Source organism: Dendrobates tinctorius, unplaced genomic scaffold (assembly GCF_039654945.1).
Source record: "Dendrobates tinctorius isolate UK_male_01 unplaced genomic scaffold, ASM3965494v1 ptg000138l, whole genome shotgun sequence".
Lineage (NCBI taxonomy): Eukaryota > Metazoa > Chordata > Amphibia > Anura > Dendrobatidae > Dendrobates > Dendrobates tinctorius.
The window spans coordinates 23260725-23287157 of record NW_027361806.1 but is presented as its reverse complement, the minus strand read 5'-3'; the positions used below and the strand labels follow the sequence as shown (position 1 = coordinate 23287157).

Here is a 26433-nt window from a genome sequence, read left to right as displayed (position 1 = left end):
TTTTGTGAATAGACTTTACAGTATCTAAAAACAAAAAAGCAGCCATCGTTATATGCAGGTCCTATGCAGGCCCATGTGTCTCCATGGTTACACACTATAAATCTTATAAGTAACCTGATCCTGCAGTCATCAGTTACTTCTCAACACCCGTCCTCGGCATGTGGACGACGGCCATGTAACGCCGTATTGTATGTATTGAAACTCACACACTAGGCCTCGGTTACTAACGCTGTCTATATTACCCATAGCAACCAATCACAGCGCTGCTTTCATTCTTCCAAAGCCACTTTAGAGATGTCAGCTGAGCTGTGGTTGGTTGCTACGGGCAGCAGGATGCTTGTGTGGAGGCCTCCCATGTAGTGCCTGTAATAGGACCTCCGTTCCTTGTTCTGTGCCTCCCATGTTGTGCTCGGCCTCCTCAGGTTCTGCGCTAGATATCACCGCAGTAGAGATTTAGATCATCGTCATAAACTTACACAGCTTAAAACTCGACCTCATCCATTTTGCTAAACAACGTAAATACTTTTTCTTCACATTATTTGCGATCAGATTTTGGCGCCCGTCAGAACTCCATTTAAATACACACACGTATGATCTGTCCCCAGGAAACGTCATCAATACCAGATCAATGGGGTCAAACACTTGGGACCCCAGCGGTCAGCTGATAACAGCTGCACCGGCGGCCGGATGTAGAGGCCCGTTCACACGTCTGCGTTTCACACTCGCGAGGTTTCCATTTTTGGGGGGGTAGAGCCCGTGCCTATTTCCGCCTTCTCACATGACCAGACATGTCCATTCAAGTGAATGGCTCTAAACACAAAAAAAACTGCAGACACCCCGCAAATGCCAGAAAAGTTGCATTGCTAATCAGCTCCTTTTTTACAGCTGCTGAGAGAAGCTTGGGACACCGCCATCAGTCTTTTATCTCATAGCTGGATGACACACGGATGGTTATAATGGAAACACTGACTAAAAATGGATGAAAACTGGTCAGGTTTTCTTTTTTAATAGACCAGTGTAAAAAAGTCAAAACAGCATGGCTTCAAACATTGATGGCCGATTTCAGAACAGGAGCTCATTTCCTATTTGTTTCTACTGGATCTGAGCTGTATTGCCAGAGAACAGCCATTAACGACTGTATGCAGCTGTCTACATCCATCCACTGATGGGGCTGCAGATGGATAATCACTTAGGGTGCCGTGTATCGGAGCCCACCTATCTATACGTAGCTCATGCTCAGCAGCAGCAGTATACTGGACAAGATACAGTAGTACTGAACATTGTAGCTGTGAATCTATCTCTGGAGTGCATTATACCAGGCACTAGAAAGAAGCAGCAGCAGCATGGATGTCATTATTAGCTGTAAAGGACATTGTAGCCGAGAATCAAACTTAGAATTGGGTGTGATATAAAACGTACTAGAAAGAAGCAGCACAAGGACATTATACAGAAGTGCTAAGCAATTTACCTATGACTCTAGTACTGGGTGAGACAAAAAAAAAAAAACCTAACAGCAGCAGTGTCAAGGACATTAAACAGCAGTTTTAAGCAGTGTAGCTATTAATTCAGCTCTAGGGTGAGCTGAAACACTTACTAGAAAGTATCAAACACTGGTTGTGTTTGGGTCTCCTCTTTCACACTGTTCCACCCATCTCCTCCTCTTTTCTCTATAGATCTTAATAGACAGCTAGCTGTCTGTGAGCTAGTGGATAGAGACGAGCTGCTAGGATGTCTCCCATATAAAGCACACACAGACATGAGAGATTCCTGTTCTCCTGCCTATATGTAAAGCATGTACAGAAGCAGCACAGACGATAGAACAATACTGAGCAGTGAAATTGTGAATTCTGCACTGGTGTGAGATTAAACACTGGAAAGCAGCTGGAAGGAGGTCATTATACAGCTATACTGAGAAGTGTAGCTGTGAATCCAACTTTTGGGAGAGATAAAACACTTAAGAGAAATAAAATAGCAAGGGGTTGTGTGTGCCTATATGCCTCTCTCTACCTGTCCTGAGTGAGCTGTCAGGCCATCTTGTCAAGAGCATGAAGAATTTTAGCAGCTTTTTCAGAGTGAAGAATGAGTTCAGGAGGCATGGGGGAGAAGTAATGTCTCATAAGTGGAGAAAGAGGCAGAACTCTCTGATGAGATATGTTACGGCGACCATTTAGAATTGGATAAAAGAGCGCTAAATAAAATATAACACTTGTAAAAATGTATGATGTTCACGGTTGTTTTTCAAGTCATAAAAAAATTGTATGCGTCTAATAGGGTAAACGACCAGGATGAGAGTAAGCAGCGGAATAATGGAGGGGGGCATCGCTCCTCTGTAGCCATCGCTGTAGATTCATGCCTTGGAGCGGAAAGTGGTTAGAATAACTCAGGGATTTAGATTTATATTTCTATGTGCTCTTTTTTTATTTTGAGGGAAATGCATTCAGCTAATTTTCATAATAATGAGCATGAAGAAGACTTGGGGTGTCATGTGAGCAGCCCGAAACGTCCCCATGACATTGCTGTCATTGTCAGAACAGGTACTAATTGAAATTACATTACTGCAGGAAAGAAAGCAGCTCCCTCCATGTCCTCTGCAAATGCCAACACTGATCTAATTAAACAGGAATCTGAAGCAGCAAATAAGAAATGGAGAACATTAGTGTATTAGCCGAATGTTACATTGTTCCCTTGTTACTGGATTCTATTTATCAAAACTTGCCCTTTATGTTCCTTGTTTAGTTTCTAAATCAGACAAATCCCCTCCATTAAACACAGGAGCCGCCGCTAATTGGCGACTAAATATTGTTCTGCGCAACACAAACTCCAGCGACAAAGGCGAGAGCTTACCGCAAGGTGTCAGCTCCACCTAGTGGCCCCTACTAGAATGGCAGACCAAAAAAGTTATTTTGTACTTTGCATTTAGTTTTTAGTTTTCAAGGACAAAGAAAATTGGAAGATAAAGGATTGCAGAAGATTGGGGTAATACATGATTGAAACCCTTTACAACTGTACTATGCTGGTATTGGTAATGAAAATGGCCTGCTTTTCGTTCCTTGCATCAAATAAGCCTTCTGTGAGCAGAGGTGTCTATTACCATAAACATACACCAATCAGCACTGTACTGCATCTTCTGACATCTTTCATTGCCAAAACCCAATACAGAAACAAAATGAACATATTTCCTGCTTTAAACAAATCAGTAAAAGCAATAGCGCATAGAAGTAACATTAGGGAGTTAGTAAAAACTGTTTTTCAAAAGTTTCCATCCATTTCATTAGTATTTGGTCCCATTGCCCTTACACTGAATGACTTGGGTCAGACGTTTGGGATCTCCTTCCACAAGCTTCTCACAATAGTTGGTTGGAATCTGGGCACATTCCTCCTGACAAAACTGGTGTAACTGCTCCAGGTTTGTAGGTCGCCTTGCTCGCACCGGGCTTTTCAGCTTTGCCCATAAATTTTCAATAGGATTGAGATCAGGGCTTTGTGATGGCCACTCCAATACACTGACTTTGTGATCCTGAAGCCACTTTGTTACCATTTTGGCCGTATGCTTCAGGTCTTTGTCCATTTGGAAGACCCATTTCCACCCAAGCTTTAACTTTCTGGCAGATGTCTTGAGATGTTGCTTCAGTATTGCCACAATCTTCTTTTTTTATGATGCCATCTATTTTGTGAAGTGCACCAGTCCCTCCTGCAGCAAAACACCCCCACAACATGATGCTGCCTCCCTCGTGATTCACAGGAGGTATGGTGCTCTTAGGCTTCCAAGCTTCTCCCTTTTTCCTCCAAACGTAACGATGGTCACTATGCCCAAAAAGTTCTATTTTCATTTCATCATGCCACAGGACATGTCTTCAAAATTAAGGTCTTTGTTCCGGTGTGCATTTGCAAACATTAATCTGGCTTTTTTTATGTTTCTTTTGGAGTAATTGCGTCTTCCTGGCAGAGTGGCTTCAGCCATGTTGATGCAGTACTCGTTTCACTGTGGATATTGTCACAATCTTACCAGCTTCTGCCATAGTCTTCACAAGGTCTTTTGCTTTTGTCCTTGGGTTGATATTCACATGTCAGACCCAAGCATGTTCATATCTGGGACACAGAAACCGTCTCCTTCCTGAGCGGTATGATGGCTGGACATTTCCATCTTGTTTGTACTTGCATAGAATTGTTTGTATAGATTAATGAGGCGCCTTTAGGTATCTTGAAGTTTTACCCAAGGATGAGCCAGACATGTGCACAATTCTCTTCCTGTTATCTTGGCTGATTTCTTGAGACTTTCCCAGGATGCTACACAAAGAAGCAGTGTTTTTCAGGTGTGCATTACAATACATCCACAGGTGTATCTCTAATTCAGATGTTGCCAAGAAGCCTATCAGAAGCTTCCAAACACATGACATCATCATATGGGCAGTTCAGAATTGTTTAAAGGAATAGCAATCTTAGTGGATGTAAACGTTTGACTTTGCAGTAAGTAATAAAAATGCCTTAAAACATTCTCTCGCTCTCATTATTCTGGCATTTGGCAAATAATAATTATAGTAATCCTAACTGTCCTAAAGCAGGAAAGGTTTATTCATGTCAAATATTGAGAAAAACCTGCAGATGTGTCTTTATATATAGTGGAAGAAAACTTCTGGTTTCAACTGTAAATGTAATGTCCAGCTCAAAGAAAGGGAGGTCACACTCTTACCTGCTCTGAGTAAAGACACCTGAAACTTAACACCCCCCCCCAAAAAAAAACAAAAAAAAACTGGAGTATAAGTTGGTATGCATGTAAGCTAGGATCATTTTCACATGCACTATAAGGCCGGTTTCACATTTGCGCTCTATAGCGCTGCGACGGCCTGCGCACGGCCGCCGCTAAGCCCCGCCCCCTGCCCGCCCCATCCGGTCATCGCCGCCTACTAGCGCACATGGGCGCTTGCGATCTGCGCACCCTATCTTTAGCATAGGGTGCGCAGATCGTGCGCTAGACGTACGCTAGCAGGATTTTGCCGTGTGCTACGCACTTTTGAAGGTGCGCCCGTGTGCGCCGAACGCAGCATATTGCATTTCGGCGCACACGGCGCACCTTCAAAAGTGCGCAGCGCACGGCAAAATCGTGCTAGCGCACTTCCAGCGCACGATCTGCGCACCCTATGCTAAAGATAGGGTGCGCAGATTGCAAGTGCCCATGTGCGCTAGTAGGCGGCGATGACCAGATGGGGAGGGCAGGGAGCCAGCAGGGGGCGGGGCTTAGCGGCAGCCGTGCGCAGGCCGTCGCAGCGCTATAAAGCGCAAATGTGGAACCGGCCTTAAACAGACAAAACCAGGTGTAATGGCGTTAATGCTTTTTTTTTTTTTAATAAAAAATGGTGTTTACTAAGTATCGTATCCAATTTATGTGCACTATTGTTTTTACTTATTTACTTCCAGCATGGTATTTGTTCAGCCTTGGCACCCATCACCAGGGCACGGTTTATTGGTAGTTCATCTTTGGACCACATTTGGTACTAATCAATCCATAGCCAGGTACAAACCTGCTGTATACCGGGAACCTTCCCCATCCCCTCAAGACCCGCCATATACAGGGAACATACCACAAGACCGGCCGTATACCAAGAACACCCCACAAGACCCTCTGTATACTAGGAACACCCCACAAGACCTGCCGTATACCGGAAACACCCCACAAGACCTGCCATATACAGGGTACACCCCACAAGACCTGCCGTATACAGGGTACACCCCACAAGACCTGCCGTATACAGGGAACACCCCACAAGACCTGCCGTATACAGGGAACACCCCACAAGACCTGCCGTATACCGGAAACACCCCACAAGACCTGCCATATACAGGGTACACCCCACAAGACCTGCCGTATACAGGGTACACCCCACAAGACCTGCCGTATACAGGGAACACCCCACAAGACCTGCCGTATACAGGGAACACCCCACAAGACCTCTGTATACAGGGAACACCCCACAAGACCTGCCGTATACAGGGAACACCCCACAAGACCTGCCGTATACAGGGAACACCCCACAAGACCTGCCGTATACAGGGAACACCCCACAAGACCTCTGTATACAGGGAACACCCCACAAGACCTGCCGTATACAGGGAACACCCCACAAGACCTGCCGTATACAGGGAACACCCCACAAGACCTGCCGTATACAGGGAACACCCCACAAGACCTGCCGTATACAGGGAACACCCCACAAGACCTGTCGTATACCGAAAACTCCCCAAACACGTGCGTATTGGTGTTTGTTTTTTTTATAAGAGCACAGCAATCGTCGCCGCGGGTGCTGCATGAGCGGTGATCCTGGGATCTGGTGATCGCTCCGCAGTGACCTGTGACCTTTCATCTCCGCTCTCCTAGCACATGGTCGCGGTGTAGTGCCCTGTTTGTGTGTTCTCGCTGTGCCTCCTCCTCCTGAGAACCTGACTCCCTCCGCACTTATCGGGCACATACACTTTTCAGTATCTTTTCTATCCATTTCCCTTCTCGTCTTTCCTCGGGGATCGTCTTACGTGTGACTCTGCTCAGCGGATGTATGCTCCTTCCCTCTGTCAGCCGCAGAGAACCAAAGGCCTGTCCCCTTGGGCAAAGCAGCGGACCTATGAAAGCTGAAGCCTACCAGCTGCTGTAGAACCACAAGTCTCAGCATAGAGGTGTTCACGTGGCAATGGACAAGGAAGTTCTAAGTATAAATTGTCGCATTATGAGGCTCCATGGAGACAGGCTGGACTCCGTCTCGGGGCCACAGGTTTCATTCGGTCGCCCTCTGGCAATGACACACGATCCCATTTATTCTAATAGGGTGCAGGGAGAACCTAGTGAGCGCGCTCAGATGTTTCCATATGACCTGGTACGTGGGTCGCCTCTGCCCTGCTGCATTCTGGGCTCCTGGAGCCCGACCAATAAAATATTTATTTACGCCATAAGTGTGCATAGTGCAAAAATACATTCTAAGGGCCCTTTGATGTGTCCCCTAGATTTCCAGTAAGTCCAGCCAGAAATTAATAACAGGGAACGATAGCATGCAGCCAAAATTAGTGCAAAACACCAACATCTATCTGAAGTGTATGTATGGACAGCTGTAATTACCTGACAAACCCGACTCTGCTACATCGGAAAATCTGTCTCATCATCATCTCGGCCCCTGCCAGTGACCACCCAAATAAGAAGAGACTGGCGAAACCCTCAGATTCGCAATCGAGCACACTGGCGGCATCGGGATCTGCAAATGTCTTTGCTTTACTTGGCAGTGTTGAGAAATCAGGCCCCATCCGTGAGGCGTCATATGTCATAGAGGCCTTATACTGCAGAAGATAATGTAAGTTTTGTCTAACTGTATACTAATACCTGTAAACCTGCACCATTGTTTTTTTTTTTTTATTTACTGTACAGATTTTTTTTGCACTTTTTTCTATGCTGACAAAAAATAAATCCAACTGGAAACCATCAGCAAGCAGGCTAGCTGCTAAAACTTTACAACTCTCTAATAAAGCTTTGAAATGGCATATCTTGTATGCTAGAGATGATCAAAAAGATCCGCAGGAGCCTGGTCCAGTGGCCACGTCGGTAGTCCGCGACCACAAGACCAGAGTGCTGCAAACCTCTTCCTACTTGCCAGCATCCCCTGCACCTCCCCTGATTAGAAGGCCCTTCACGACGCCATTGTCACTGTGTGGCGCACACATAGCAGCGCCGGGCCTACTAATCAGAAGTGCTGGTGAAGCCTGCAGGTAGGCGGAGGTGTGCGGGGCTCTGGTCTGGCGGCCACGTACTACCGACATGATCACTGATTAACGGTCCTGCCAGTCTTTTTGCTTGACTACAAGTATTGAACAATTATCACATCATGTAAACAGCACATCCAACAGCAGCAGCTTGCTGACAGTTTCCACCTAACAAGCAGAACTGTAACCAGATAAAAATCGGTCAGAAAATTTGCAACATGAATGTGAAATACTGCACTCACCGAATGCTTTTACGGGCTCTATTAACTTCAGGGTGAACGTTTGTCCTTTCTCCAGCTCTTTCAACATCTTGGCAACTTCATAATGGCGCGACCCTACAATGTTCTTCCCGTTAATGGACTCAACGTGGTCTCCAATGTTTATGACTTTGACTTTGTCTATGACGCTGTCTTCTTTAATGCGCTGTAAAGAGGAAAGAGATCTGTCAATCAGTGTCTTATATCTCCAAGTAAAGAAGTACTCCGCTGTTTTTATGTACAGAGGCTAGTCATATAAAGAGGTACTCCTCTGTTATTATGTACAGAGGATAATCATATAAAGAAGTACTCCGCTGTTTTTATGTACAAAGGCTACACGTATAAAGAGGTACTCCGCTGTTATTATGTACAGAGGATAATCATATAAAGAGGTACTCCGCTGTTATTATGTACAGAGGCTATTCATATAAAGAGGTACTCCGCTGTTATTATATATAAAGGCTTATCAAAATTGTGGGAAAACAACTTTGTTTCAGGTATGTGATGCTGTCATGGGGATACGGTCACATAAAGAGGTCAGAAGATCGCGGCACTTGGCTACACGTGCACCTGCACTTGTTGGATCTGCTTTGCCTTCCAGTTAGAGGTACAGATTTCCTTTGCTGTATTATTGCAAGGGTTAAACAGTTCTGTGTCTCCTAGAGCTCTCCATCCTGAGCTATCTCTGATTTCCCCACTCTCATGTGGTATAAATATTCTCCTCTTAGCTTGAGTAGGTGCCAATGGTAGCTTGCTATACCCTGGTTTGGAGCTGGAGGTGTGAGCTGTGTGAAGAAAGGTCGTCTAGGAGTCATCTCTGTAGATATTTGTTTGGAAGTTTGTTTGAGTGTCTTCCTTTTCCTTATCTCTTATTTGGTTTGCCTCACCTTTTATTTTCCCTCTCTCATTTCTGTAGTCTGGGAGCACATTGAGTGATTGCTGTTTCTTTTATCCTTGTCCGTTTCCCTTTGTGTCTTTAGGTTAGAGCAGAACTAGTGTTCCTGCTGCCCTACGCACTAGTCTGGGTCATTCTCAGGGTAAGACAGGAATGGGAACTTGATCGTCACACGGGGTGAAAGAACCCGTCTAGAGATGCTAGGGAGCTTAGGGCTGTGCAGAGCAAGTGTCAGGGGTGCCCCCGTAATCTTTCCTTAGTTACAGAGCTCCCCTTCCGTCTCGCCGTGCGCTGTCGTGCTTCTGGTGTGGCCAGTAAGAAAAACACACAGCTGAGAAGCTGACTCAATCTTTGCATTGTGTGTCTGTGTGTGCCACACTAAGCATGGAGAACAGAAAGAGGAGATGAGAAATGTCTGAGGACTTGAGAACCAAAATTGTTGAACAATATCAAGAATCTAAAGTTTACAAGTCCATCTCCAGAGATTTTGATGTTCCTTTGTCCACGGTGTGCAACAAAATCAAGACGTTTACAACCCATGGCACTGTAACTAATCTCTCTGGACATGGACAGCAAAGAAAAACATATGGAAGGTTGCAAGGCAGGATAGTCCAGATGGTGGATAAGCAGCCCCAATTAAGTTACAAAGAAATTCAAGCCGTCCTGCAGGCTCAGGATGCATCAGTGTCAGAAAGAGCCATCCATCCATGAAACACTACTGTAGGAGACCAAGGAGGACCCCACTGCTGATACAGACAAATAGAAACAGCTAGACTGCAGTTTGGCAAAATGTAAGTGAATAAGCCAAAAACCTTCTGGGAAAGAGTCTTGTTACCAGATGAGGCAAATATAGAGCTTTTTGGTAAAGCACATCATTCTACTGTCTACCAAAAATGGAAAGGAATGACGCCTACAAAGAATATAAAGTACCTACAGTCAAATATGGTGGAGGGTCAAAAATCTGGAGCAGCTTGCAAAAGAAAAGTGGTGAGAGGTGTAAGAAGCTTGTTGATGGTTATAGGAAGCGAATGATTGCAGTTATTTATTACAAAGGGTATGCAACCAAATATTAAGTTAAGGGTGACAACAATTTTCTCGTGCCCATTTTGGGAGTTTTGTGTGAAACTATATCCAATTTGCTTTTTTTTCTCTGTTTTTTTGTGTTTTACCCTCCTGCCTGACACTGAGCAGTAACTATACAATTGTTGTGTACGGTTTGCTCCAGTAATATTAACAACCTGTGATATTTTGGGGCCGTGCTAGAGATTCTGCATTAAGGCCCCCAAGCTTCCAGATATCCCACTAGAGATGTGAATAAATTAGTTTACACCATGTTGTTCGGATGTTATAAGTTTCTGTTTGTGGGGTTCTCACCTCTAGAACCACCACCGGTCAGGAGAACTAGGTGCTACACCCCCCATTTGCCAACATCAGCTGCTTTCTCAGCTCTTGACCTTACTCTCCTAGACATCAATGGACATCAGAGTCATAACTAGGCTTCCAGCACCAGAACAAAGACTTAGTTTACAGCCTTAGTCTTCTATCAAAATGCTGTGACCAGAAGCCAAGGGACCCCCCCATAATCAAGAAGCTTGGGAGGTCAGTCTTAGAATTGAGTTGGTGCTCTCCTGTAATCCGGACCTCACTTATTATCACACTGCCCATTTACGGGAATTACACTAGAATATGGTAATAATAATAATAATAATAAGAGAAAAGTTTAGGCAAATTCCTGGGAAGTTGTGAGTCCGCACATAGCATTGAAATATTATCCCGTTTGTATAAACAGTGGGGGTCCTCCCTCCGCATTCTCTGTATTTATGGACAGTGAATCAGCACGATGCCCTAAAAATACCCCTGAAGTTGTGCTGTAACAGGGAGGGGAGGCACAAACAGATGAAAAGGATTGTTTTTCATGCAAATATTGTACTTTCCAAGGTATTTGGTGCATTTTGAGTTTTGCACCAAATATTAATTTGCCCCCAGGTAAAGGTGATATGATGCCACAGCAGCAGTGCCCTATACCTGCCCCACTACCAGTAAAAACATAATGCCCCTGACCTCTGTGCCCCTTTACAGTCACAATACCCCATATTAAGCAATTAAACCTAAATTTGCCCCAACCACCACCACAGTGTCCCATTCGCAGTACCTCATCACAGCCATATAGCCCCTTGCACATTTACTATTCCCGTACCACAACTACAATTGAGGGCATGGAGTGTGGGGGATGTTATGAAACGAAAGGATAACGTTCTGAGGAAAGGGATGGGTAAAAGAAAACAAGTCAGCATAGAGGACATGGGATCATCTGTTTGTGCCATCTAAGAAGACGTGTGTTTACTGTGGATGTGATTGTCTGGGGTAGCGCATCCAAGAGAACTGGTGCAGCACGAGAGAAGTCTCAAAGAAGAAAGTGTTAAGCGCGTATTAAAGAGCATATTAATCTTAGATTGATAAAATACCATACAGCAAAGGTATTGTGATAGTCCTACTTGAAGACCTCTCCCCATAAACCATGTTTTTATTACTTGAAACTTTTTAAATTAAAAAAGTGGTGATAACGTTTTTGGCAGAAGTGTGGTTTGGTCAGGTACGGACTGGGGCTGAAATTAAGCCCTGGCATTTGAAATCATACAGGCCCAGTCCCCATCCCCAAGCACCAGATGGGATATATTACTAATATTACCCTGGATGGAGGAAAGCAAGATTTACTACAAAACCAATATTTCTATGATACCTGTGGCCTGCTGGGGTAAGTAGCGGAGTCAGTGACTTTGTGCTCCTTCACTACTCTTAACAGTATGGGTGTGTTGAGAACACCGATTCTGCTAACATAGCAGACAAGGCAGCCCAAGACCAGACAGGCCCTTCTGGCATTTGCCAGAATTGCCAGATGGCCAGTCCGGCCCTGGGTCTGGTGTTGAATTCTCAAGAAAAAAGTCTTTTCCCAGTCCAGGAGGTGAATGTCAGTACTTTCATACTGCAGTGCCAGCCACACACACAGCTTGGCAGTGTCACCCAGCCCAGCAGTGAGGGATGATTTCATCACAATTTTCAGTTCTTCTTATGGCAGTGTGTGGGCGCCTGCCATACACAACAGGCCCAATAATGCCCAGCTGAGAGCGGTGCCCTGTCTGATGTGGCCCTGGCATATGCCCGGGTTTGCCAGGTGATAAAAGAACGTTGACACAGGACGCTGGGATCTGATCTGTTGGTTTCCTCTTTGTGCCACTTTCTATAACTCACCTGCCATATTTGCCCGGTGTCACATGACACAGGATATTCGCCGTCTGTGCAGCAGTGACACTTTACAGCTGTGAAAAATTGTTGTATTACAACCTCATTAATAAAACAAAGGAACATTAAGAGAGAAATTCACCATAACAAAGGGATCCAGGGCCGGTCTGTCCACGACCAATCTCAGCCCCACTCTCCTATTCATCTCTTATGACAGATCAGTCAGTAGGTGCGGGTGTGTGTTACCAGACCTGTCTGCACGCCTGTATCCATGACCTCAACGCGCGCCCCTTTCACTGCAAACAGTGAGACGCCGTCATGAGAAAAATTACACCACATGTAAAGGAGAGAAAATCATCTGCCTGGTGTAAATAAGAGCTTGCACCCTGGAGCGTCCATCATAGCCGTACATATAGATATAATTTATATCAGCAAGGTATCAAGAGAAAAATTATTTTATGGATAAAGGGACCACAGGGACCTGTACAGCAATATGCCCCATAAAGGTGAAGAGTATTCATCTATGGACATACAGTATAACAATAATCTTCACTCACTATTCTGCTGGTGCAGTCACTGTGTACATACATTACATTAGTGATCCTGACTTACATCCTGTATTATACCCCAGAGCTGCACTCACTATTCTGCTGGTGCAGTCACCGTGTACATACATTACTGATCCTGAGTTATATCCTGTATTATACTCCAGAGCTGCAGTCACTATTCTGCTGGTGCAGTCACTGTGTACATACTGTACATTACATTAGTGATCCTGAGTTACATTCTGTATTATACCCCAGAGCTGCACTCGCTATTCTGCTGGTGCAGTCACTGTGTACATACATTACTGATCCTGAGTTACATCCTGTATTATACCCTAGCGCTGCACTCACTATTCTGCTGGTGCAGTCACTGTGTGTTAGGCGTCGGGTTCCAGGCGCTGCACAGCGGGAATCCCAAGCCTTGCCATCGACAGTCTTCCATTCCTCTGGCTCGCTCTTGTCATCTGCACCTCAAAAACATTTCTAGAATTCGACCTTTTCTTACTTTTGACTCTGCAAAAACTCTTACTGTTTCTCTTATTCATTCTCGTCTCGACTATTGTAACTCTCTTCTAATCGGTCTCCCTCTTACCAAACTCTCCCCTCTCCAATCTGTCTTGAATGCTGCAGTCAGGATCATATTCCTCACCAATCGTTACACCGATGCCTCTACCTTGTGCCAGTCATTACACTGGCTACTCATCCACTCCAGAATTCAGTATAAACTTATTACCCTCGCCCACAAAGCCCTCCATGGCTCAGCACCACCCTACATCTCCTCCCTTGTTTCAGTATACCACCCTACCCACGCCCTCCGTTCTGCTGATGACCTGAGGTTAGCATCCTCAATAGTCAGAACCTCCCACTCCCGTCTCCAAGACTTTACACGTGCCGCGCCAATTCTTTGGAATGAACTTCCCAGGTCAATACGATTAGTCCCCAATCCCCACAATTTTAAGCGTGCCCTGAAAACGCATTTATTCAATTCTCCCGTGCTGCTCCTATCCTCTGGAATGCTCTACCCCAAGAAATCAGGACTATCCACAATTTGCATAGTTTTAGGCGCTCCCTCAAAACACACCTGTTCAGAGCGGCCTATCACATTCACTAATCAAAGTCATTCTCTGTGTAAGTGTGCGTGCGTAGCCCATTCACTATCTCCATCCATCCTTCACTCCTGCAAGATGGCTGGACCTTCATTGTAAATACACCATTGCAAATACACACCTGTACTCTATATCTCCCTCACCTCATTGTAGATTGTACGCTCTCACGAGCAGGGTCGTCTTATTTCGTCTTATTTTGCTTTAATTATTGTATTGTTAGCGTTGTTACTTATGACTTGTGTTTTGAAACTGTTAAACTGTAAAGCGCTGCGGAATATGTTGGCGCTATATAAATACAAATTATTATTATTATTATTATTATTATTATTCAGACTGGCCTATCGCCTCAACACATTAACCTAATCTATCCCTGGGTGGCACAGCCAAAAGTTTTACCATAACCAGATTTCCCGCATCATGTTCCCACATGCTTTATGCATCCATTAGCCCTCTGTGTCTGTACTGTCACACACCTAACATTACGGCTGGTCCATACAATCAGGGCAACTGTTACCACCCACCTTTCGTGTCTCCCTCTTTCCTCATAGACTGTAAGCTTGCGAGCAGGGCCCTCACTCCTCTTGGTATTTGTTATAATCTACTGTATGTGATTATTGTTATGCTGTAATGTCTATTGTCTGTACAAATCCCCTCTGAAATGTAAAGTGCTGCGGAATATGTCGGCGCTATAAAAATAAAATTTATTATTATTATTCCTCTCCGGCCGCAGTCGAGCCTGCTCAGGAGACTCCACGATCCCGGCGTTCTGCCCACACCAGCATTGTGGGTTCAGTTGCTGCTGCCACCTCTGGTCCAGTTATAGCAACGCAGCCTGGCCAGCAGCAAAAGACTCCATTGTCTGTCCTTCCTTCGGTCCACTGAGCATGCTCATGAAAAGATCTCCCATTGGGGATTGGGAGTCACATGCTCAGGTCGTTCTCCAGTTCTGATTGGTCCATCTGGAGGATCAGGAAGGTCCCGGAAGGGGACGGCTATAAAAGGTTCGCATGGCCGCCCCGCCATGCGCTATGATAGACTCTGAGGCTATAGTCCTTAGTGTATGCATGATGATGGATGAATGAGCCTGGTGACTGACTCATTATAATTCCCCCTCCTTGGATATTACGCATGAGTTAGTGTTAGGAATTAGAGTCAGCTCAATAGCTCGGACACTGCACAGCGCCGCAGTGTTATCCTCATCGACCTTCAGCGCCTAGGGTGTCGGCCAGTACAGGCCTCCTCGACACTGCTACCGCAGCGTCCGCCACAGTAACGCCGTGCGCCGTGTGTGCGCTTTCCAGCACGGTTGTTAGGCTGGTTAGTGGCGTCCGTCAGGGCGGACATTGCACCCGTCATAAGCAGTTTTTCACACTACCGTGACCTGTGATGTAAACAGGTTGCGGTTGTGGGTCGCCCTCCCAGGGCTGTGGGGTACTCGGTACCGGGCCGGTGTCAGGGGAATGTGTCACAGCAGCGGTGACCCGGTCCGTGGCCCTGGGCGCCCAAGCAATGGGTACATGTAGTTAATAGAATGGAATAGTTTGTGACGCCACCTGTGGTGCTCGCCAAGGGAGATGTTAAGCTGACGCTGCATGCAGATCCGCTGGGACTGATGGTAGGGTGCAGCAAGGATGTAAAAGCGCCCCACAGGTGAAGCTATAGTCCCAGGGCAGTGTAGAGGTGAATGGCACGGTGATGTAGCAGTGCCGTAAGGGTAGGAAGCAGACAAGACAGCAGGGTGCAATTTCTGTATCTTTACTTGATAACTGCAGTCCAGGGTCCTGATTACAGATGGTAACGGAGCAGGCTAGCCTGAAAGCAACTCAGGGATTCTCTCTCAGCAGACGGGCTGTGCAGTCTCCTTCCTAACGCTTGTTTGAATGAAGCACTCCAGTACTAAGTTACTCTGAAGTTCCTCCGTCAGATGTTCCCAAGAACCTTACTTGCACGGCAGACAGCTGTAGCCTCTCTCGGGGACTCCTCGCTTGAGTCCTGGCTCTCTATCCAAGCTGCTGTTGTGCCTCAAGTCTTAGATGGGAGTAGGGCATTTACAGCCTCCTACTCCTCTGGTATCTGTTGTAGGACCGTTAGTATCCGTACAACCGTGGAGACCAGGCTCCAGTTCATGCGCTCTCAAGCTGAGGGAGCTCTCCTTCCTAGCTCAACCTCCTGCTTCTCTGTCCACGTCTGCACACTTCACCCTCCGCAGACTAACTCCCTACTCCTTCCTCTTGGCCCTCAGAGAGCACTCCTCCCCTTAATCCTGGTTCAGAGTTGCCCCTGCTGGCCTGGAGTGTGTTGCATGTATGGATTGACTGCGAGAGAGACCCATCATTGCCTCCAAGCCTGGCATTACCCTCCCCTGGAGGAAGGCAAAGCCACTGTGGCGACCATACTCCTGGGGGCGCCACATTCCCCCCTAGTGCAAGTCAGCACTCCTGGGCTGAACAAAAACATGAACATATAAACAATTAGACAACAATTGTACAAGATTTAAAAATGAAAAAGGTACAAAAACCAAGTGCTTCAAAAATGGTCCTATGATGATAAGTCCAACATCAATGTCCATGGTCCATTCCTGGGCAAATGGTAAAAGTTTTTGACCACACACAAGTCCTGTGGTTCAGTGTCCATAAAACAAATTCCAAAGGAAACTCTTACAGGTTACCTGTAGGCACAAAGCTTGAAAAACTGTTACATATTTACACACACAATTTCAACATTTACATTTATTTTGCTATATGTGATATCTAAGGGGCGGTATGCCTTGTGTGGTGCGGGTAGATCTGCGTAAGACTGGTGCAGTGGGTAATGTACTGGATACACTACTGGGGTTTCTATGTAACACGGGGATACTAGACTGACTGTGACCTCTTAGACTCACCAAGGGTACAACAGGTTCACCACTGGCAGGGCGAGGGTTCTCTGGCTCCACTGCTGGTGTGGCATCTGCTACCCGATTTTCCTGATTCTCTTGAGTCACATCTTCCTGTGCTACCAATTGGGGAAACAGCAACACTGGCACCACTATAGCATCGTTCATTCTAGTCCAATTCGCAGGGAATTCTCCAAGCACGGTACTGACCTTCTCTTCTTCCACTAGGGGTTGGACGTTATTTGGTTCTTCTATTCTTTAAGTGGTCAGGGCATAACTTCAAATGATCTCTCGATACCGCTGCTGAGGTCTCTCCTCCATCTTTCCTAACAAGGCATACCTTAGTATTATCAAAGTTTGAGGGCAGAATGGTGTAAGGTTCAGCTTCCCACTGATCATCCAATTTGTGCAATCTTCTCTTTCTTTTCAAGACTTGCTGTCCTGGCGACAAAGGAACGGCAGGTGCATTTTGATTGTAAAGCTTCTCCTGCTTTTGTCTTGCCTGGGCCAAACTCTTCTCCACACATTCTTGAACTCTTCTGTACTGTTGCTGTCTCTCCGTGTCCCAATCAGCATCTGGTGATGCTACTTCAGGTGTCAGGACTCCCATGTCTAAGTCAATAGGCAGCTTACCAGGTCTTGCTCTCATTAAATAGGCTGGGGTACAGTTGGTAGAGTTCACTGGGATATGGTTGTAGAGGTCCACCAGATCGGGCAACTTCTCTGGCCAGATTCCCCTCCTCCAAGAGCAAAGTCTTCAGGAGGTCAATCACTACCTGGTTCATCTTCTCGCACATGCCATTGGTCTGTTGGTGGTACGGTGTTGTCTGGATCTTCTTACAACCATACAGGTTACAGAATTCTTGAAAACACTTCTGCCTCGAAAGCTGGACCTTGATCTGTAAGCACTTTCTCCGGGTCCCCATGTGGTCTACAGAAGTGCTGCTGGAACGCTCTGGCTGCTGTCCTGGCAGTTTGATCTTTGACAGGCACAACTACCAGGAATCTTGAGCAGTGGTCCACAATGGTAAGAGCACAGAGGTAGCCTGACCGGCTTGGAACCAGCTTCACATGGTCCAGGGCTACCAACTCAAGGGGCTGTTTGGTGACGATTGGCTGTAGAGGAGCTCTCTGGCTGTCCCGATCCTTTCTGCGCAGGTTACACTGTCCACACTCTCGGCACCACCTCTCAATAGCTTTCCTCATACCATCCCAGTAGAACCTCTCTCGGAGGAATACTTCCAACTTCTTCCATCCGAAGTGTCCAGCTCCATTGTGGTATGCTTCCAGGACCATTGAAGCCTCTCTCTTTGGGACTATCACCTGCCAAACCAGCTCATGAGTGCGGGCATTGATACTCCTCCGACACAGCTTCCCTTCATAAATGAACAGCCGGCCTCTCTCCTTCCACAACTGCTGAGTTTCTTCAGGAGCATCCGACTCTGGACGTGAGTCAGCTCGTGTCAGCAGCTCCTTCACCAGGCGGACTGCAGGGTCACTATCTTGCATTTCTGCCCAATCATGATGGGGCAATGGGTTCAGGGTGACCTCCTTCAAGCCAGACCGTCTGTTTCTCACTCCTTGAGCACGCTGGGCCGCAAGTGGCCGGTGGAAGGGAGGTAGCTCTATCTCTTCAAGAGCCTCAGGGTCTTCTCTGGCATCTGGTAGGTTAGGCATTCTGGACAGCGCATCAGCATTCTTGTGCCCTGCCCGGTACTTGATGGTAAACTCATAGTTCGATAGCCGAGTCATCCATCGCTGTTCCAGTGCACCTTGTTTTGCAGTGTCTAAATGCGTGAACGGATTGTTGTCCGTGCAGATAGTGAACTTGGCGGAGGCTAGGTAATGTTTGAACCTTTCGGTGACAGCCCAGACTATGGCAAGGAACTCCAGCTTGAAAGAACTGTAATTATCAGGGTTCCTTTCAGTGGGGCGCAGCTTCCTGCTGGCATAGGAGATCACTCTTTCTTTCCCATTCTGTACCTGCAACAGTACTGCTCCTAGTCTCACATTGCTGGCATCTGTGTACAGCACAAAGGGTTTGTCATAATCTGGGTAGGCCAGAACTTCGTCTCCTGTGAGAGCCATCTTCAATCTGGTGAAGGACCTTTCCAACTCTTCAGTCCATTCAAAGGTGGAATTTTTCTGTTTGGTCTTCTTGGACTGCCCCACCAGGAGATTTTGCATAGGGGTGGCTATTTCAGTAAAGCCCTTGATGAATCTTCGGTAGTAGCCTACCAGTCCAAGGAATTGGCGTACTTCATGAAGGTTGCTGGGCTTCGGCCAGTCCCAGATGACTGTGACCTTATCAGGATCTGGTGCCACACCTTCTGCACTGACCACATGACCGAGGTACTGCATCTTGGGCTTCAGGAGGTAGCACTTGGAGGGCTTCACCTTCAGGCCAAAATTGGACAAAGCTTCAAACACTTCAGCCAGGTGCTCCAGATAATCTTCATAGGTTTTGGAGAAAACAATGACATCCAGGTACAACAGGACCGTCTCAAAGTTCATGTGTCCCAGGCAGCACTCCATCAGCCGTTGAAATGTTCCTGGAGCAGTGCAGAGCCCAAATGGCATATAACTGAACTCACAGAGACCCATTGGAGTGGTAAATGCTGTCTTCTCCTTGTCTGCCTCTGCCACGGGAACCTGCCAATACCCACTGGTGAGATCCAAGGTGGAAAAAGTAGTTAGCAGTTTTAAGTGCAGCCAATGATTCCTCAATTCTGGGTAATGGGTAGGCATCTTTATGTGTAATGCTGTTAATTTTCCTGTAATAAACACACATTCTCATGGTACCATCATTTTTCTTTACAAACACTATTGGAGCTGCCCAGGGGCTACAACTGTCTCTGATAACCCCAGCCTCCTTCATCTCCCTCAACATACTCTTAGCACACTGGTATTGTGTTGGGGGTATAGGTCTGTACCTCTCCTTTATGGGTGGATGGTCTCCCGTGGGGATATGTTGAACCCCCTTTGCCTGCCCAAAATCTAGTGGGTGTTTGCTGAATACTCGCTCATACTCTTGTGTCACTCTGTAAACCCCATTTTTCTGGTATGAAGGTGTAGAGTCAGTTCCCACCTGCAGTTGCTGACACCACTCTTCTGGCTGCTTCACAGAGCCATTGTCCTCCACCTGATCGGATGAGACCAAGGGTTCTGCTGCCTGCAAAGAGTTGTTATTAACAGTGAGCAGCTTAGCAACTGTGGCGTACCGAGGTATTGTTTCTTCCTCTTCCCCACAATTCAAAAGACGTACAGGTACTCTCCCTTTTCGTACATCAACCACCCCTCTGGCTGTCAGGACAGTGGGCCTGCTCTCGGAGTATACTGGTTCTACCAATGCCTGGTAATCCTTCCCTCTGAGCCCTATGGCTGCCCGACACCAAACCAACATTTCACATCTGGGGGGTATTGCAATGGGGAAAGCATCACTCACTGACACTGCCAATTTCTCCGCCAGAGAGTTCTACCTGTTGCCTTTGCATCAGGGCTTGGATCTCCTTCTGCAGGACTCGTTCTCCGGAACCAGCAGTCTCAGCCACCTGTTAACTTGCAACAAGACAATAACCCCGGACAGACAATTTTTAATCACATTTGTACCAAGAGTCATCATGGGATTACATTCACGTCGATCAATATCAACAACTATCAGACCTTGAGACTTTAGCTCTACCCGCCCCACTTTGACAGTAATTTCTTTACATCCTATCTGCGGCAAAGACTGACCATTACTAGCAACTACTGTCAGTTCATCAGTGGAGCCACGGGTAAGTTCTGAATCAGCCCAATACATCTTGTACAGAATGTACGGCATAGTGGTCACCTGGGAGCCAGTGTCCAGCAAAGCGTTCATGGGGATGCCGTCAATCACCACAGGAAGGATTGGTCTCCCTCCCACATACTTGGCTCTCCAGTTCTTTGGGCCTGGGGATCCTACAACTGGGGGTTGGCCCTCTGCCCCAGGGGTTGCTCGTTTAAAGGACAATATCTGGCAAGATGACCGTTTTGTAGCAGCGACGACAGATGGGACGTCAGTCCTGGTCATAGCGATCGTTGTTCTTTCCTCGAAGTGGCGGGGTTCTCCTCCTCCGGAGCCACGGGACATCCTCTGGACTGGAAGCAAGCTGGATCTTTTCTTTGGAGGACACTTGTCGGGACTGCACGGTTTTGGCAAGTGCAGCCATCCCTTTGGTTAGCTCCTGGACTTGAAGACGCTGCTCCTCAGTTGGATCTTTATCCAGAGTCTGTGCATCAGCCTCCACAGGGATGGAAGGAAAAGATGTTGCTTCCTGATGGTAGGTGATCGCTGGGCGCCTAGAGGACACTAGACGGCTGTCAGTGGACTCCTGCAGTACCCGAATAGCCCTGTCCTTAAAATCAGCAAAGTTCAGATCAGGGTTTTGCAGGGTTATAATACGCAACTGTCCTCTGTGGGTACTGGATATGAGTCCTTCAATGAACTGCTCCTTTAACAGTTTATCTTCCTCCTTTACACTGTCAGGATCAACTTGCTTAACTCCTCGCAGCGCCTCCTGCAGGTTGAGAGCATAATCCCTGATACTGTCCTGCGCCTTCTGTTTACAGCCAAAGAACCTCATCTTGGTTTCAGCTGCAGTGCAGGTGTCAAAGGTGCTCCTCAGCTTGGCCAGGATCTTTGCAACAGTCTCTTTATCAGTGTCCTGCCAGGCTTTCACTTCTCTCTGCGCTGCACCTGTTAGCTGTCCAATCAGGATATTCACTTTCTGGCTTTCAGACAGAGGGTATACTTTAAACAAACCGCAAAGTCTCTCTTTAAATTCACTCAGGGTATGCGACTCACCCGAGTACTGCGGTAGCCAGGCCGCTCCCGGTATGTAGGGCATAGATAGCGGCATTATGGAGACCGCTGCAGCGGGCACTCCTCCTGGCGGTGCTGCGGGGTTCACAACGGCGCCTGCCACTGCATCGCCGCTTGGCGCGGACATCTTCCCCCCCCCCAGTTAACGTTAGCCAGGGCCGGGGGTTATGTGAGCTCACCGGCGGCCGCTTCACAGGCCTGACGCTCCAGGCTGTAGGCCTCAGCTCCTCCTCCTCTCGCGCGCTGTCCTCTCTTCTCGCACGGCACTTTGCTTCTTCGCGCTCTGCAGCAGGCTCCGCCCGCAAAGGCTCGCCTATTTCTTCCCGTGCACGCCAAGCAGCGCGGCAATGGCGGCTATTGGCGCCAATTATACACACAGTCTTTTTGCACAAACACAGTCTATGGCACACAGGACCCGGGGGGGTACCGGGCTCCGGAATCCTGTTCGTGACGCCAAGTTGGGTCGCCCTCCCAGGGCTGTGGGGTACTCTGTACCGGGCCGGTGTCAGGGGAATGTGTAACAGCAGCGGTGACCCGATCCGTGGCCCTGGGCGCCCAAGTAATGGGGGAATGTAGTTAATGGAATGGAATAGTTCGTGACGCCACCTGTGGTGCTCGGCAAGGGAGGTGTTAAGCCGATGCTGCAGACAGATCCTCTGGGACAGATGGTATGGTGCAGCAGTGATGGTATAGCCCTCCACAGGCAGGGCTGATGTCCCAGGGCAGTGTAGTTGTAATGGTTGTGGAAAGGCGCAGGCAGTGTAAAAGATGGTACCCAGATGTAGCGGTGCTGAGCGGGTTGGCGCAAGAATGAATGGAGGACACCGAGGCTTGCAGTTCCAAAGCTTTACTCACAGTCTGCGGTACACAAGGGTGCCTGCCTCCGGGCCGTGTCCTCCGGGTCAGAGACTCAGCCAACCTCCAGGCCAGATGGAAAGCTCCTCTCCAACCTCCGCCAACATGTACCTTTCCTGAACGACTCCTCTATTGCGCCTTAAAGTGTGAAGATCTCCAGCACCGTGGTACCCTGGAGTTCCTCCTGTCAGATGTTCCCAAAAACTCTACTCGTATGGCAGACAGCTGTAGCCTGCTTCGGGGACTCCCTTTTCCCGAGTCCCGGCTCTCTATCATTGTGGTTGTTGTGCCCCAAGTCTTTGATGGGAGTAGTGCATTTACAGCCAACTACTCCACCGGTGTCTGCTGCAGAACCATAAGGACCCAGGGGTACCGGGCTCCGTAATCCTGTTCGTGACGCCAAGTTGGGTCGCCCTCCCAGGGCTGTGGGGTACTCAGTACCGGGCCAGTGTCAGGGGAATGTGTCACAGCAGCGGTGACCCGGTCCGTGGCCCTGGGAACCCAAGCATGGGGAAATGTAGGTAATAGAATGGAATAGTTTGTGACGCCACCTGTTGTGCTCGGCAAGGGAGATGTTAAGCCCACGCTGCATGCAGATCCGCTGGGACTGATGGTAGGGTGCAGCAAGGATGTAAAAGCTCCCCACAGGTGAAGCTATAGTCCCAGGGCAGTGTAGAAGTGAATGGCACGGTGATGTAGCAGTGCAGTAAGGGTAGGAAGCAGACAAGACAGCAGGGTGCAATTTCTGTATCTTTACTTGATAACTGCAGTCCAGGGTCCTGATTACAGATGGTAACGGAGCAGGCTAGCCTGAAAGCAACTCAGGGATTCTCTCTCAGCAGACGGGCTGTGCAGTCTCCTTCCTAACGCTTGTTTGAATGAAGCACTCCAGTACTAAGTTACTCTGAAGTTCCTCCGTCAGATGTTCCCAAGAACCTTACTTGCACGGCAGACAGCTGTAGCCTCTCTCGGGGACTCCTCGCTTGAGTCCTGGCTCTCTATCCAAGCTGCTGTTGTGCCTCAAGTCTTAGATGGGAGTAGGGCATTTACAGCCTCCTACTCCTCTGGTATCTGTTGTAGGACCGTTAGTATCTGTACAACCGTGGAGACCAGGCTCCAGTTCATGCGCTCTCAAGTTGAGGGAGCTCTCCTTCCTAGCTCAACCTCCTGCTTCTCTCTCTCCACATCTGCACACTTCACCCTCCGCAGACTAACTCCCTACTCCTTCCTCTTGGCCCTCAGAGAGCACTCCTCCCCTTAATCCCGGTTCAGCGTTCCCCCCTACTGGCCTGAAGTGGAACGGTGTTGCATGTATGGATTGACTGCGAGAGAGACCCATCATTGCCTCCAAGCCTGGCATTACCCTACCCTGGAGGAAGGCAAAGCCACTGTGGCGACCATACTCCTAGGGGCGCCACAGTTCATCGGCTGGAACGTACTACGTGAAGCAACGGAGTTCGCGCCTGCTAGCACCGGGTCAGGGGTTACCTACCGGTGTCCGGCTTTTCTCCTACACGCCTTCCCCTCATTGTTTAGCAGCAGTTGGTCACCCCTGCACGGTGGGCCTGGGCTGCGAACGCACCTCTTATATTATTTCATCTTTATTTGGTGCGTTCCGCCAGTCCGTAACACTGTGTACATACATTACTGATCCTGAGTTACATCCTGTATTATACCCCAGAGCTGCACTCACTATTCTGCTGGTGCAGTCACTGTGTACATACACAGGGGCGTATCTAGGGGAGGGCAGCCGGGGCAGTTGCCCTGGGCGCAGCCGGGAGGGAGCGCAGTCGGGCCGCCTAATGCAGCAGTCCGCCGTGTCCTCCCTGGCGGCTGCGTTCTGCCGCCCCACCGGGCGGTTCTCTGTGTCAGCTGTCAGGCTGACAGCTGGAGCAGAGAAGGTGCGTGTGCAGGCTCCCAGAGAACAATTGTACTGGCGTCTATACAGACACCAGCACAATTGAAGCTCTGACAGCCACTCCCCGGCGCCCAGAGCGAACGCTGGTGGTAAGTGCTCCACTGTGGAACTGAAGACACCGAAGATGGGGGGTGTTAATGAGTGAGGATGGGGGTTAATGTGTGGGGGGTTATTGAGGGGATGGGGGTTAATTTGTGGGGGGATTAATGAGTGGGGATGGGGGTTAATGTGTGTGGGGGTTAATGAGTGGGGATGGGGTTAATGCGTGGGGGGATTTGGGAGTGGGGATGGGGGGTTATTTAATGTGTGTGAGGGACGGGGGATTTAATGTGTGTGGGGAGATTTGAGGACACAAAATGAAGAGTATGTATGAGGAAACAGTATGGGGGATGGGTACAGACAGTATGAAGGGTGCAGATGGTATGGGGAGCGAACGGGTTAATGTATGTGGACACAGTATGGGGAGTGAGGGTGATGTGTGCAGTCACAGTATGGGGAGTGAGGGTGATGGGATGTGTGCAGTCACAGTATGGGGAGTCGGGGGTATGTGTGAGCAGACAGTAGAGAGAGTGAGGGGGTAAATATATGATGAGACAGTATGGTGAACAGGAGGGATGTTAGAGGAGACAGTATGTGGAGGGACGGGAATAGTGTGAGGCGACAGTATATTGCAGACATTTTTATTTAAGAGCATTATAATGACACTTCTATCTTTAAGGGCATCGTGTGGAGATTTGCTGCAGAAAACCGGAGAAGATGGAAGTCTGCAGAGACGGCTGGTGATGAGAAAACTCATCATGGGGTCTGGACAAGAAGAAGAAAAGGAGACCGACTGCAGAGACTACGTCATCTATAAGGTACCTGGATGTAAATATTATTTGTGATACTGACTAATTCTCATGTTTTTATTTATGTTAGGAACATTAAAGGGGTTCTCCAGGTCTGTGCTGAGTCTGCAGACATTCTATGTGACTGCAGACTTCTGAATTCTCACAGTGCTCACTGAACGCTGTCAGGATTCTCTCGTGCCGGTAATTTACATACATGCGGTCACATGCTGACTAGACATGCGTGGCCTCACTCAATGAAAATGAACAGAGCGAGGCCGGACACGTCTAGTCAGAATGTGGCCAGAAGTATACAAATCACATGCTTGTGCTGACATGACTGTACATCGGCAAGGGAGAATCCTAAAAGTGTGCAGTGCATTCGTTGTGAGAATTCAGAAGCTGCAATGTCAGGATTCAGCTCTGCAGGTTCCAGTGCCAACACATGGACACTTCACTCATATGCGATTTTCATAGTTATGGTCCTGTGACAACGAGCTTCTCTTCCTGCTTTCAGTTTTTTACTGAACATCGAGAGGATTAGGGAGAGCAGCTCGTGGGTACATGACTAACTGTGCAAGTCGCATATGTACTTGGGGGGGGGGGGGGGGGGGGGGGCACCGAACCAAATTCCTGCCCCGGGTTCCAGAAAGCCTAGTTACGCCTCTGTACATACATTACTGATCCTGAGCTACATCCTGTATTATACTCCAGAGCTGCACTCACTATTCTGCTGGTGCAGTCACTGTGTACATACATTACATTACTGATCCTGAGTTACATCCTGTATTATACCCCAGAGCTGCACTCACTATTCTGCTGGTGCAGTCACTGTGTACATACATTACATTACTGATCCTGAGATACATCCTGTATTATACCCCAGAGCTGCACTCACTATTCTGCTGGTGCAGTCACTGTGTACATACATTACATTACTGATCTTGAGTTACATCCTGTATTATACCCCAGAGCTGCACTCACTATTCTGCTGGTGCAGTCACTGTGTACATACATTACATTACTGATCCTGAGTTACATCCTGTATTATACTCCAGAGCTGCACTCACTATTCTGCTGGTGCAGTCACTGTGTACATACATTACATTACGGATCCTGAGATACATCCTGTATTATACCCCAGAGCTGCACTCACTATTCTGCTAGTGCAGTCACTGTGTACATACATTACTGATCTTGAGTTACATCCTGTATTATACCCCTGCACAGAACTGTTGTAAATTCTCAGTAGGATCTTTTGACCCCATTTTACAAGTGCATTGGTTCAGCCAAGCATATGGTTGTTCTCAAGAGGATGAGAGGAGCAATTTG

The 26433-nt window shown here is 47.7% G+C and overlaps 2 protein-coding genes across 2 annotated transcripts in view; both read right to left on the bottom strand.

Annotated features, from left to right (window-relative positions):
- Nucleotides 1–26433, bottom strand: part of GIPC2 (GIPC PDZ domain containing family member 2) — a 97690-nt gene that overhangs the window by 37583 nt on the left and 33674 nt on the right. Inside the window, exon 3 of the mRNA XM_073544868.1 lies at nucleotides 7980–8160. Within this exon, the coding sequence (XP_073400969.1) occupies nucleotides 7980–8160 (181 nt within the window). The remainder of the gene's footprint in view (nucleotides 1–7979; nucleotides 8161–26433) is intronic.
- Nucleotides 15520–25548, bottom strand: LOC141048819 (uncharacterized). Its single transcript, XM_073544863.1, has 2 exons — nucleotides 19744–25548; nucleotides 15520–16448 (listed from the first exon to the last, which is right to left on the bottom strand). The coding sequence occupies exon 1, from the start codon at nucleotides 21626–21628 to the stop codon at nucleotides 20696–20698; it is 933 nt and encodes a 310-aa protein (XP_073400964.1). The 5' UTR covers nucleotides 21629–25548; the 3' UTR covers nucleotides 15520–16448; nucleotides 19744–20695.

Excerpts from the sequence above, each read along its gene's own strand:
- LOC141048819 (XM_073544863.1), bottom strand. The coding sequence starts at position 21,628 with ATGTCCGCGCCAAGCGGCGATGCAGTGGCAGGCGCCGTTGTGAACCCC.